The sequence below is a fragment of the Cydia amplana genome, chromosome 6, assembly GCF_948474715.1.
Source record: "Cydia amplana chromosome 6, ilCydAmpl1.1, whole genome shotgun sequence".
Classification (NCBI taxonomy): Eukaryota; Metazoa; Arthropoda; class Insecta; order Lepidoptera; family Tortricidae; genus Cydia; species Cydia amplana.
Genome location: NC_086074.1, coordinates 2,506,585 through 2,521,266, shown reverse-complemented (window position 1 = coordinate 2,521,266; position 14,682 = coordinate 2,506,585). Strand labels below are relative to the sequence as shown.

General features: G+C 38.2%; 1 protein-coding gene across 2 annotated transcripts in view; it reads left to right on the top strand.

Moving 5' to 3' along the window:
- The window catches only part of LOC134648606 (protein outspread), a 399,873-nt gene that overhangs the window by 268,625 nt on the left and 116,566 nt on the right, over nucleotides 1–14,682 (top strand). For both annotated transcript variants that reach the window (XM_063503085.1, XM_063503084.1), the window contains exon 3: nucleotides 9,449–9,514. In XM_063503085.1, coding sequence (XP_063359155.1) covers nucleotides 9,449–9,514 — 66 coding nt within the window. The remainder of the gene's footprint in view (nucleotides 1–9,448; nucleotides 9,515–14,682) is intronic.

Below are 14,682 nucleotides of genomic sequence, written 5' to 3'. Positions count from 1 at the left end.
TTTTTAAAAAGTGTTTTTCAATTAAAAGACACATCAAGATTGTTTACCAAATTTCTAATCCTAAAAAAAAACGAAGTATAAAAGTATCATTAGCGGATTTAGTCCCACACTTTTGTAATAAACTTGAAAATAATATTGAATGAATGAATGTTGGTACGAACTATTCATTTTATAAATAAACAAATGACATAGTTCGAAAGGTATTGGAGAGACTATGAGGAATAAAAACTTAATTTCCACTATAAAGCTGGCCACACACACTAGGTTTTGCGTGTCGGTTTTGCTTGTGCAAGCAAAACCAACAGGCACGACCGAGTTCCATAGGGCACACACACGTAACGACAAACCTGCACAAACTCTCAGTTCAAACCATCATGGCACCGGTAGCGGTGGTTGACGTCGACGCAATAGCGTTATTAGGTTTATATTTCGTCAGCCATACACGCATACAAACCATGAATCCACTCCACACTTAAAAAATAATAAAACTGGCCAAGTGCGAGTGGGACTCGCGCACGAAGGGTACCGTACCATTATCTATAAAAACGGAAAAAAAATCATGGGAGCCCCACTCCGACTCGCACTTGGCCGGTAGTATTTATTTGTTGTACTAGAGGCAACAGAAATAGATTATCTGTGAACATTTCAACAGTCTAACTAGCATAGTTCATGAGATACAGCCTAGTGACAGACGGACGGACGGACAGTGGAGTCTTAGTAATAGGGTCCCGTTTTACCCTTTGGTTACGGAACCCTAAAAATCCTCTACAATTGCATTCCGTTTGCGAGACGACATTGTTGCACAGTGACTTGCGACCTATCCCCTCGGCAATCACTGGATAACTGAAGCCTATCAAGCCTGCCAGCCACACACGTTCAGTTATGCCTGCGCAAGCGAAGTGCGCAAGCACAACCGACAGGCAAAAAATATAAATTTTGATATTTTCAATTTTGCTTGCGCAGGCAAGGAGTTTGCTTGCGCAGGCAAGGAGTCATGTCATACACACGTTCAGTTATGCCTGCACAAGTAAACTGTGCAGGCATAACCATCGGTTATAACCTAGTGTGTGTGGCCGGCTTAAGGGACCTGTTTTCATTGATTATGAGAGTTTATGGAGCAAATCGAGAAATTAAAGATGCATACAATCGGGGCATAAATGGATGATCGAGATACTTTGAATTACGAGTACCTACCTACTTATACAATGCTAGAATATTCATAGATATTTTTTATATTTATACTTATATGTGTTATACCTACTGTTGTTTAAATACAATACACGAAAATATCTCTCACGAAAAACCTTTTGAATTTAATGACTTCAAGTAAAATTTGGTGCCACATGAACTCGTGACGAATCATTTGCCTCACTACCAACGGCAAATCAAGTTCAAGTTTGCAAATAAATCATCTCCAAAACCCCATGATGAATGCCACTCAACATGAAGTCATTTTTTGTTCGGGTTCGATGAACCAGCTCCGAAGAAAGGCTCAAAGCGGAGCCAAAAAACACACATGTGACCACTTAAACCTGTGTGTGAGGTCTATTCTTACGTCCAAAGAGATTAGCTATTTTGCACCATGTTAGCGACCTCTCATTTATCCGGTTGACACTTCTGGTGGTTACGTAACTTTAGTATAAACCACCGGTTATGCTTACACGGTAATAAACTCCATGTTTACAGCCACGTAAGATCCTGCATGACGACGGAAGACCGCTCAAACCTGTCATTAACTAATAACATTTCACATTTGATATAAATCACTTTCACTTCCAGTTCTGCTAACATAAAAATATCCAATTAAAACTAGTGTGAACATTACGACAATGGCGCATAACTCTATAAAAGGCGATGAGATAATAAATTGTGGACTTTTGTTTTCTGCCGACACTCCCGCCGTTAAATCCGAGGTAATTATTTTAATACGCAGAAGAATAGCAACACTTTCTCTTGAATTTTTCGCTGCGGTCGTAGGTTGCGCAGGTATTTGCAACGCTCAAACAATGCCGCGAACAATGCGTTGCCACACACAAAATAAACTTGTCTCTGAAACCGTTTGAGACAAATAAACCATTATGTAAACTCATCTCATTCTTTTTTTGCGCGAACATGGTTACACAATAAGAATCATGTTTTTTAATAGCTTAGCAATTGTTCGAGATCTAATAAGATTGCAGAATACACAAATAAATCTGTATCACTGCTACTAATTGGTACATAATGTTGCGCCCAAAAAAAAACAAAAAGGACTGCGGCGGAAACGTCTATGTACGCATTCAGCCAAGATAAACGGGCTTAGAAGAATTCGATCATGATACGATTTCGGAACGTACTTTGAATCGGCGCGAAACTCGCGTGATGTGATTGGTCGATATCGTCACGTGCATTCTGAACATCCGCTTCGATTTATTCGTAGTATTTAGCCGAACGGAATCTCTGGGATATAATCTAGGTAATAAATTAGAGATGACGTTCCGCCGCCGGTCTACTTTCACGTTTCGATTTGGTCTTAAAATCAACATTCTTTGAATACAATTAAGAGCAGTTGTTTCCATTAGATATGTACTCGTATATCAGCGAATGATTAAGTGTGATAATGGTATAATTTAAAAGTAAGTTTGGTAGTGTAGGCAGTTTATGTTAATCAATGCAATAAATAATTTTGGCACTGCGTTTAAGGACACTGAGCACGATCACTGGCCCTAAGGGCCAAAGCCAAGGGTCCAAACTCCGGTAGCGGCGTCATAAAGATAAGATCTCTCGATTCAAAAATGTATTTACCAATTTATTGTTTGTATCGGCCATCAATTCACCTGTTATCGACCATCGTTTGCTGGGTTACTTTTTGCCTGGATATACAGTTTATGGCACATTATAATGTATGGCTGTATTTCAGGGGTTGTTGATGTTGTTTCATGATGATGAGATGCTTTAAGTTTAACACAATACGAAAGAACTGATTAGAAAAGAAAATTGCTAAACTGAGATACTTTTTTATGGGACCAACCCCGGTTTCGCGACAAAAATATTGGGTGTTTCACACATTTGAGCTGATCAGATGTCGATGTTTTCTGAGGGATTGGGAGAGCTAACATTTTTGCGATTTCGGGATTGTTGCCATAATAAAAGTAACCAGTTGTGCGAGTAGAATTACACTCTGCATTGAAAGCCCGTAGTGGAAGACAGATTTTTGTAGTGTATGCACAGATTTTACTAGAGATAAATAAAATTGTAGATAATTATGGTTACACTAGTCTCCTATTAGGCATTTGGTAGCACATAATCTATGCAGTATTTAGTATTTTCTTTCTGATCGGCGTGGACGCGCATATCTCCTCTGATCACAGATCTCTTCGACTCCTCACCACCACAGCTTTAGCGTCCGAGCACTAACCAAAGGAAACAGCAGATAATAGGTATCTTATCGACCTATCAGCCCAGCCCCGCCATTAGCCGCGGCCGACTTTCCCCGGCAATTGTTGACGGAACTTAGAAGCTACTGTGTCCCTTGATTTAGGGCTTTGGTAAAGCTATTCTTGAAGCGGACTCCGTGTTTTATGAGGCAAATAACGGCAAGTCCAGTTAAATAGGCATAAATACCTTTTATTGGTATGTTCGAAAGTCACCCCCTTAATTACCCAAAAGTTTGAGTTTTTCCAAGGCTGAAGTTATGAAAAAAAAACTGTCGTGTCTTATCCCAGCGACCCCAGCGTCTCCACCATAAGAACTTATTAATCTATTAATTTATTTATATTATCAGCTATTACAAATGTTATTCTCACTACATAGCTTTTAATGTTTGATCCTTGTGAAAAATGCGATCGATTACGATGCGATCAATAGCTAGCGATCAATTGTAAATTAATTTATATTTTTCCAAAGTGTTAAAAATAGTTATGCGTTAATATCTTTGGAAGATTTTCAGTTATTTGTTTAACATTAGTTTTTTTTTAATTATTGGCCCTATATTTCTAACTCCTTGGCGCGGCCTCTAAGCCAGTTGCACTTTCCAACGACACTTGCGCCCGCGCAGCCCGTACAATTACCCGCCATCTTGATACATTCGCGTTCACACGACTATTGCTCTACAGCAATACCTACGTATTACGTCTTAATTGTCGTAAAACGCATGCCGATTGTCATTATTCGATTGGTAATTTAGGTTTCTTTCGATATTGCGTATTGGCATGATTTGTATTGAAAAATTGACCAATTATTGATCCAAATGAACGCCGATCAAATTATTTAAGGATTTGATGTATTTCACATTAATTGCATTAATTGTACTATCTTTGTAGATGGTACGTATAACATAGTATAGACGATAACGATATAGTGGTAAACGCTGCATTTTATAGGTAGATAGCCAGTTATATTAATCTAATTACTATGTGAAAGCATAGGCTAAGTTCAAAAATCTTAATGTGCCTTTAATTTCTTTCATTTCTTGTTATCGTGAAAATAAATAGTCTTTCTTTTTGTAAATCAGCAGAGATGTATTAACTAGCAGTTTTCTTTTTAAACGTTGCATCTACGATTTGGTAGATGATTTTCATACAGAAGTTCGTAAAAAACAGAATTATATCCACTTCAGGCCAAACGAAGTTACTCTTATTGTTACCTTGCAAATTCTTAGGCCATATTTGTAATCAACTAACTCAAATGTACTTTATCGTGAGAAAACAACTTAATCTCATGACGGATTAACATTTCGACCTTCAACACGAATCAACACAACATACAATTATTTTTCTTTAATTGTACCCTTAGCCCAATCAGCACAAAGTTACATTTTCCGCTATTACCTAACATAAATATATGAGGAGTCATCAGGTTTTGTTTTTAACAATTGCATATTTAAGTTGGCATTGCAAAAGTGTATGAAACGACTCAATAGTTGGTCGTTTCGCCTAATAGGGGACAATTAGAGTGTTTCACACGCGGTTTGCGAGCGGTTTGGAAACCGGGGCGCTTTGTGTCGGTACATCAGTAGTTATTTGCGTTGTTTTTATTCACTGAGAATGTTACGAATTGCATGGAGATTTGTCTATGGTAGAAATAAATATATATATTTCGTGAGATGATGAAATGGTCGAAGGTAATGTCAAGGAACGTGGCGTAAACGGTGGCGTACCTAAGTACCTAGTAAGCGTTAATAAGGTGATATTCGGATGTCGCCTAAGAACGAAAGTAACGCCATTTTTCAAGGAAATTGACAGGGATCAATTTTCCGCTGCTGCAGCCGCCATTGTAAAAAAGGGGTTATTTAGACTTTCCTCTTCCGCATAGTTAGCTTATTTAATTTTTTCTTTGTATTCTATCTTTGTATCATGTTCACTGTTTTCACCAAAACAATCCCTGCATCCATATTCATCAGTAGCCAGGTAAACAAACCGTCAGATCATAATAATCAGCGCATAATGTCAGTCATTGTTTTACCTCATTCATAGGCTAATGTATGCGAGATGTAAGATTAGACCATATGATCTGTTTTGCATAAATCGCCCACTGCTGGATGTATTTAGCACCTGTATTTATAGATAGTGGGTATCTATGCTTCTGTTAATGGGTCATTTTGTTTATTTATTTAACCTTTATTGCACAAGAGAAAATACAGTACAAAAGGCGGACTTAATGCCATGTGGCATTCTCTACTAGTATATTATATTTAGTGTTGTACACTAAATTTATACTTTTTTCAGATTTGGGAAATTCAATGTTATTTCTACTCAGAAACACGAGCTCTTTTGATCCTGATTAGGAAAAAAAGCGTCGGAGGAGTTATATTTCCATTCAGTTATCATTTTTTATATATAACGGTTATTAAATGAAGTGATCGAAAAATATGTGGGAATTAAGGGACACTTTTTCCTCCTATTATTAGGATTGAAAGAGCTCGTGATTCTGAGTAGAAATGACATTAAAATTCCTATAGTAAAAACAAAAGTGTAGTGTTACATTTTTAAATAAAATGAGGCATAAGTTTTTTAACCTAAATCAACCTAAATGTGTTACTTTATTATTATTATTGAAACATAATAAAAAGACAAACTAAACAATAAAATTAAACTACATGCATTATAAAACTTAACTTATAAATAGACTTATAAATAAAAAATGCTCCCTAAATTATTAAGCCGGAAAGCTACCAACTAAATTTAGGGTAAATTGCCCAATACTTGACTACTTGTTACCAGTCAATCGTGCCCATTGTCACGTACGGAGTTGCCAGAATTGTCGTATCGCAATCTCGCGGGAGTGCCGCGCCTAATTATGTCGATGCCTGCTTGATATAACCTGGCATTTGCGAGCCGTAAACTATAAACACTAGCTATTGTTACAGGCTTTGCTTAGTCTTCACTCTTTTCTTTCAGTCATTTATTGTGTTTGTTAGAAAGAGACAAAATCGCCGCTATACTTACTCAACCTCGTATCTGTAACACTCATTTGATGACAAAAACACCCGTATTCCGAATGAAAGAAAAGCGACATTTCCATCAAATGATTGTTGCAGATATGAGGTTGAGTAAGTATAGCGACGAAATTTGACATGGGTTTGCTAAGTTTTATGAATAAGGGTGTAATAGTTTTTACGTCACCCTAGGCCCGTAAGTGGGATTTTCTCCCCGCTACGCGAGGAGAAAATCTCACTTCCTGGCCAAGGCAAGACGTAAAACTTTAGACAAACCACGGGCGGTAATTCGTAAAGCCCCAGGTCGCATAATTATACACCTGCAATCTGGAGATTCTGGAGCATTCAAGAATTCACCTCCCTAGGTATGTAATGTACTATAACGTCTATAACGTTGTGATGAAAAGTTCTACTTGTGTCATCTTTATGTGATAGAAAATAGTACGATTGTCTAGACACCTTGCTAAAAAAAAATATTATTCTGATGCCTTGAGGCACACGTAATGTATAAAACCACAAAAAAACTTTTTTTTCTGTTCTGTGAATATGCAAATAAATATCCTACATCTATAACCATTACCTACTTCTACTACCTAACCTTATGCAGTTGAAATGAAAATTCAAATGTCTGTATATTAACATACGGACGTATTAATTTATCTACTTTATAATAGGCCAGGATAGAACAATACATTACTGACGAGCACCTTAAGTCAACTCATTAAGATTCAAATTGCAATTGCAATTTAACGGTATAATTACGTAGATGTCGGCAGCTGGCATTTAGGGCTTGTAACATGAGAAGATGTAATTAACATAGGTTCTAGGTTTAGGTTGGCATTTGATCGAATTTATATGAGTGTCGAAAAGTACAATGGCGGTCGCTAATGTAGGTTTCTGGTACCTATTTGAGGCTATTTGCTTTATTGAGCTTACTATGGGACTTGGTTGATTTGTGTATTAACCCATAACGTATTTTAGAATGCTTAGGTACTATTTCTACTGAAATATAGTAAGAACATTATAGGTAGTTATACAAATAGAATACTTAATGCCAAATCTGTTTCGTACTCCGTAACCATATGCGATCAAAATGTTCACTACTACAGCTACTTGTAGTTTCTTCTTGCTTAACCTGAAACACAATTAAAACGGAAGTATTTGAATTTAATCCACAAAAAAATACTGGTATTTACTTCTATAATGCAAATGTTAATAATAAATCTCTTTTTAATTTTAATATGCATTCATATAGGATTATCTATTAGCATTAATGTAAGGATAAGCCATTATTCGAACACAATCCAACACGCTGCAACGATTTATACCGCTATCCAACTTACATTATCAGTTAGGTCCTAATAGGTTAATTGGGGGCCCATTAATTGTATCCCATTCTCCTCTTTACCACACAGCTTAACTCCTTAGTAAACATCATTCACTTACGCTCTTTTAGAATGATGAAAACTACTACTGAAATAGACTTAAAAGAGCTTAAGTAGTATCTACTGTAGAAGTTACTTGCGATGTTTTTAAAGATTGGTGCCCCATTGTAGGTGCCAAGCGGCGAGTCGACACGACGCCGATAGGCATCGCTCGCTCGAGTGTCATGTATAGGCGCGTTTACCTTGTAACTGCGTAAAGCATTGTCTGAATGATTTACTAATTAATTATGGTTTGCGGTTACGGAGATAACTTTGTCCTTGTCTGATGTATAATTTTCAGTATTTTAGCTCCTTTTCTCTTGAGTGTAATTATTTACGAGTTAATAAGAGGGTTGAGGTGATTTTGTAGAGATAGTGATTATTCGTAAAGATCAATTGGTGTCCCACCCACTGCGTAAAAGGCACTTATTTATGACAATTATGACTAGTGGCGGAACACGCGACTTCGTTCGCGGAAGTTATTAAAAAAAACCTTCAAGCTCATTTTCATATTATTAGGGGTTGAACTTCAAACTATCTACAACATTTTAATGACCCTTTGTTTCCTATAAAATGTTAAGTCATAACGTATTGTTTGTCATATTATCATTAGTCATTAAACTGAAACGGTTAACTTTTCAGGATTTTCGTAAGGTTATCCTATAGTTAGGTTTGGTTTGTTTTATGGCAATCCTGAATGAAGATTGAATTATGACTAACGAAAATGCGGGCAAACAATATGTAGTACTTACATTGTGATGATTGTTTTGGGAAACAATAGAGACCCCATTTTAATAGTAGTAGTAAATTAAGAAATGACTCAAATCACATAGATTAGATTAGATTGACGACGGGTCTGGCCTAGTGGGTAGTGACCCTGCCTGTTAAGCCGCGGTCCTGGGTTCGAATCCCGGTTAGGGCATTTATTTGTGTGATGGGCACAGATATTTGTTCCTGAGTCTTAGGTGTTTTCTATGTATTTGTATATTAGGTATAGATTCAAGGGTGACAAACATGTAATCTGAGGCTTTCATTTACTGGCCGAGGTTTTATACTATGTTTCTGTTCGACGGAGCCGGAAAGCGGCAACTTTTTTTAGCGCAGTATGCCGAAAGTTGACGCTTTCCGCACGGAGAACAGAGAAGAATATTTTTTCAAATTTCAACGGCCTTTTATGTGTTGTTTAGGGTTTCCAAATACCGGACTTCTCACAATACCGGTATTAATACCGAAACTGTCTTCATCAATACCGGGATCCTTTTCTCTTGAGTGTAATTATTTACGAGTTAATAAGAGGGTTGAGGTGATTTTGTAGAGATAGTGATTATTCGTAAAGATCAATTGGTGTCCCACCCACTGCGTAAAAGGCACTTATTTATGACAATTATGACTAGTGGCGGAACACGCGACTTCGTTCGCGGAAGTTATTAAAAAAAACCTTCAAGCTCATTTTCATATTATTAGGGGTTGAACTTCAAACTATCTACAACATTTTAATGACCCTTTATTTCCTATAAAATTTTAAGTGTTGTAAGTGTTGTTTGTCGGCACCTAAGTAGCTATATTCAGTTAGTATTATTTACTAAATAAATCTTATTTTTTGTTGCAGAGATGGCAGCGGAGGTGGTTCGTTTTGTACGACGATGGCGAGCTGACATACTCACTTGACGAACACGTAAGTAGATTTTTTTTTACTCAGTTTGGTCCTTCGGATCCTGGAAAAGAAACTTTATATATCTCTATGTAGCAGACTCTTAATATTGTACTAAACCGTGATCTGACGCCTATTTCACCAACTTGACAATTTACATCTGACACTGACAATTTCCTGTACATGTCTGGGTTGCTAAGGGACACTTGCACCATCCCACTAACCCGGAGTTAACCCGTTAAACCGTTAACCCAGTCTCAAATTGAACTGGTAACCATTGTAACTCCAGGTTTAACCGGCTAACCCCGGGTTAGTGGGATGGGGCAAGTGGCGTTAAGTAACAAATTGTCGCAGCGCCAATGTTTACTTATTCACATAAATTAATATGTAAAAAAACAACGGGTTGCACTCAGGGAGTGCCGGCAGAAGTGAAAACTCAAAATACTATATTTCCGATTAAACGTATTTTACACTTATGTTTAGTATTTTATCTAAAAGTACTATCTGGAAAATACTATATTCGACCAAAAAATTGTTGGCAATCCTAGTCTTACGTCTTACGGTCACGTGACACCTGTTACGAGTTTAAAATTTTTTCCCCATCACAAAAAGTGGTCAGCGCCGCTAAAGAAATTTTCACTTCAAAAACTGAGACCTAATTATTTCCGCTTTTACCCTCACAGTCTGAATCAAAGCGTTTCCAATCCCATAGATATCTTACTCGCGCCATTAGCGCGTACAAATTCAGCCGTCCCCGTACGCGGGATAATTGACTCGTTAGGGCGCGGGTGTCCGCTAACAGGCGCATTCACCCTAATAAATGGACGGCGCGAGCGTGTGAACTATTCATCTGTACAAGTATTTTGATGAGGTTCAAAGGTGCCGTTCGGATTCAGACTACTGCGTAACACACATTACTGCGTAAACGTCAAAAATCCGGACAGAATCATCGATTTTGACGTTTGCGGTGTCGTCTAAATCTGAACGTTACCTTCAGAGTCTAGTACTTTTTTCGGTAAATTGTTATTTAATGGGCGGTCTTGACTTAAGTACCTATAACTGTTAAAATTTGGAAGTATACTTGCGGATTTACGTAACATAAGGTATATCTAAAAGTGGAAAAATTGCTGTCTTGGGTGAGACTTGAACTCACGGCCTCTGGATCCAAAGGCCGTGAGTTCAAATATCACCCAAGACAGCAATTTTTCCACTTTTAAATTGATTCTAAGCTTAATCTGTCAGCTCCCACGGCTCATATATGAGCCAGAAGTGCCAGAACGCTTATGGTGACGTCATATCGTGGGATTCGACAGGTTAATAGCATCGTTCGCAGACGTTTCTGCCTGTTACAAATTAAATATAAGGTATATCGAATCTATGCCTAATACTACTTTAGTATGTAAATCTTCCACTCGCTTTAAATTGTAGCAACGAAAACTAGTAGAGTAGGTACCAGACAGTATCTTCTTCTTCCGCTTTTGAGGCACTGAACTCCACAATAAAGAATGCTATTTGCAAGTTTTTGTCTGTCTGTATGTTCTTTGTACAGTCGCCATCAGATATATCGGAGCGGCTAAGGCGCTCACAAATATCTGAACACGCCTCTATTGCCAGGGCGTTAGAGTGCGTGTTCAGATAATGTGAACACCTTGGCCGCTCCGATATATCTGATGGCGACTGTACTTATTAGCGGATATCATTGACTTTCCCCGCTACCAAATCGAGCCGATACTGATACCAGTTTTTAATGAAACGGGTCAGTTCCAAGGAAACAGAAATGATAACGATTTCCGCAAAAACAGCAAATAAATACTGACCTTGGTTATTTTTACCAATCGATTTTATTTCCGAACTTGCCTATGGTTTTTCTTGATCACTTTCTAGAGACTGTCGAGAGAGATAAATAGAATTAGTTATTTTCGATACAAGTGCGAAAAAGAGGAAATTCGAAACGAGTGGCGATAAATTAAAACACGACCGAAGGGAGTGTTTTAAATCGACACGAGTTGCGAATTACCTATTCGCACGTGTATCGAACAACGTTTTACAGTACATATGGCACTTTAAAGTTTCGACATACGCACGAAAAGTGCTATTTTACGCACTAGTGCGGAAAAGTAGCCCCATATGTACTGTAAAATTGGCACACCTCAGTAAAAGATACAACTTAAGGAAAATAATAGACAGCAGAGTAGGTCTCATTTGGACGATGCGAGAACTTGCATGCGAGTTTCATTACATTGCGGGTTTTGATCGGTCGGTGGAATTGGATGTAACCAAACAGCCCGCAATGTAACTAAAATCGCATGCGAGTCCGAGCGCCGTCTAAATCAGCCTTTATACTAGCGAAGTCTTCTTTACGAGATACCCACTTGATGTGTTATAAGCTCGGTTATAAGTAGTGTCCTGTTAAAAAAAGCGGCCAAGTGCGAGTCGGACTCGCCCATGAAGGGTTCCGTATTTAGGCGATTTATGACGTATAAAAAAAAACTACTTACTAGATCTCATTCAAACCAATTTTCGGTGGAAGTTTACATGGTAATGTACATCATTTATTTTTTTTAGTTTTATCATTCTCTTATTTTAGAAGTTACAGGGGGGGGACACACATTTTACCAATTTGGAAGTGTCTCTCGCGCAAACTATTCAGTTTAGAAAAAAATGATATTAGAAACCTCAATATCATTTTTGAAGACCTATCCATAGATACCCCACACGTATGGGTTCGATGAAAAAAAAATTTTTGAGTTCGAAGTATGGGGAACCCCAAAAATTTATTGTTTTTTTTCTATTTTCGTGTGAAAATCTTAATGCGGTTCACAGAATACATCTACTTACCAAGTTTCAACAGTATAGTTCTTATAGTTTCGGAGAAAAGTGGCTGTGACATACGGACGGACAGACAGACGGACAGACGGACAGACGGACAGACAGACAGACATGACGAATCTATAAGGGTTCCGTTTTTTGCCATTGGGCTACGGAACCCTAAAAACCCGCGATGGGTATCAAATATTGCATGTTCCTGGCACTATAAATATTCATAATAGTTGACATCGTAAGGATCGCATGAATTTTAATACAAACCGTATATAGGTGTCGCGCGCGCAAAAACCAGGCGCGCTGCGTTGACCTGCGCGTGCGCGGGGCTAGCATCATTCACGAGGTTAAACGTGAATAGTTATTTCAGTTATTTGTTTTATTTTATATGGGGGCAAAGTTGTTATTGTTGATACCCGCAGCGAGTGGTTTGAAAAGTGGAATCTTGAGCGTTGCGAGAGTAACCCTCGTGGTTAAATTTAATAAACATTCCGACTAAGTATGTATACTTTTTTTTTTCACACAACCGCAAGGAAAATACTAAAGGTGACATTCAGATATCAACTGCAGCTGTATTACTGTTGTGGCGTCGTTGTTGTCGCCACCGTATCTGTAAATTACCTTGATAAAATGAGTGACGCCAGTAACGCGACGTTAAACGTCACTAATCAATTCTACCAGGCAACACGAGGAAACAATTGAAAAGCATCAGATTACTTTGCCTCCTTTGTATTGTATATTAAACGCGACATTCTCATCAAATGTCTGTAATTGATACGACGAGCATGCTAGAGTGACATGAGCAGGAAGAGTTCATCTATACCAGAAAAACTAGATGGCGCTCCGACACAATTCGACTCGTCTGACGCTCCTATAATGTTACCAACACATTGCATGACCATATTGGACTAGACGCGATAATGGCTCACAAGTTGCACATCTTCCGGACTTTTCTGGTGTAAGGGTAAAAGTGGTATAAAAAATCGGCCAAGTGCGAGTCGGACTCGCGTTCCATGGGTCCGTGCATTAAGTCCGACTCACGCTTGACTGCACATTCTAATAGGTTTTCCTGTCAATTATAGGTAAAGAACTATTTTGTGTAGTGATCCTACATTATAAGACATATAAGAGATCCGTTTTTAGGGTTCCGTACCCAAAGGGTAAAAACGGGACCCTATTACTAAGACTCCGCTGTCCGTCCGTCCGTCTGTCACCAGGCTGTATCTCACGAACCGTGATAGCTACCGTGACAGTTGAAATTTTCACAAATGATGTATTTCTGTTGCCGCTATAACAACAAATACTAAAAACAGAATAAAATAAAGATTTAAGTGGGGCTCCCATACAACAAACGTGATTTATGATGACCGAAGTTAAGCAACGTCGGGCGGGGTCAGTACTTGGATGGGTGACCGTTTTTTTGCTTGTTTTTTGTTGATGGTGCGGAACCCTCCGTGCGCGTGTCCGACTCGCACTTGGCCGGTTTTTTTCCTTTTGAGGTACGGATCTTAACACTTGGATACAATTTATTGTAAGTTAAACTTGCATATATTATGCATTTTAGAAAGGGACATATTTTTACTACTCAGAGTCAAAACCACAGGTAAAAGTGTGCACCTAAATAATTAAAATGTTATTATACCTAAATATATTTCACTTTCAAAATCATAATCAAACCAAAATGCCGAAAGGATTGAAAACAACATAACCCATGCAGTATCTTTATTATTCAGGTCAATATTTACGATGTGTTAAATTGTATTGAATTGTACTATTGTACTGTCCTGTCCACAACAGACTAGGCCACACATTAATATCCCTTATTACCGTAACGTCCTATCTCTATACACAAATCCTACTGGATTTAATCACTAAGTTACCCATTGTCCTGTTTTAAAAAGGCTGATTTCTATTAAGACTTGTCCGGCAGTTAAGACGTTTTGGAACAAAGTCGAGGCCTAATTTATAGGGCCCTTTCACACTTAGCTCGTTATCGGAACAGGAGCCATAGACGCGGAAGTGTGGTACAGTTGCCATCAGATACATCAGAGCGGCCGAGGTGCTCAAAAATATCGGAACGCGCACTCTAGCGCCTCGATAATAGAGGCGTGTTCAGATATTTGTGAACACCTTGGTCGCTCCCATATATCTGATGGCGACTGTACTTGACTTAGTTGATTATGGTACAGTCGAAGGCAATTATCAGATCGTATCAGCGTACAATCCGGACTAGGAATAAAAAAATGTACCTAAAGCTGACTAGAGTCGGACCAAGCTAATTATGCATCGCATTTGCATTGCATGCAAGTGTGAAAATGCCATTATTATTGACAAATATCTATGAAAATACCTATGATGTTGTCAACGACATA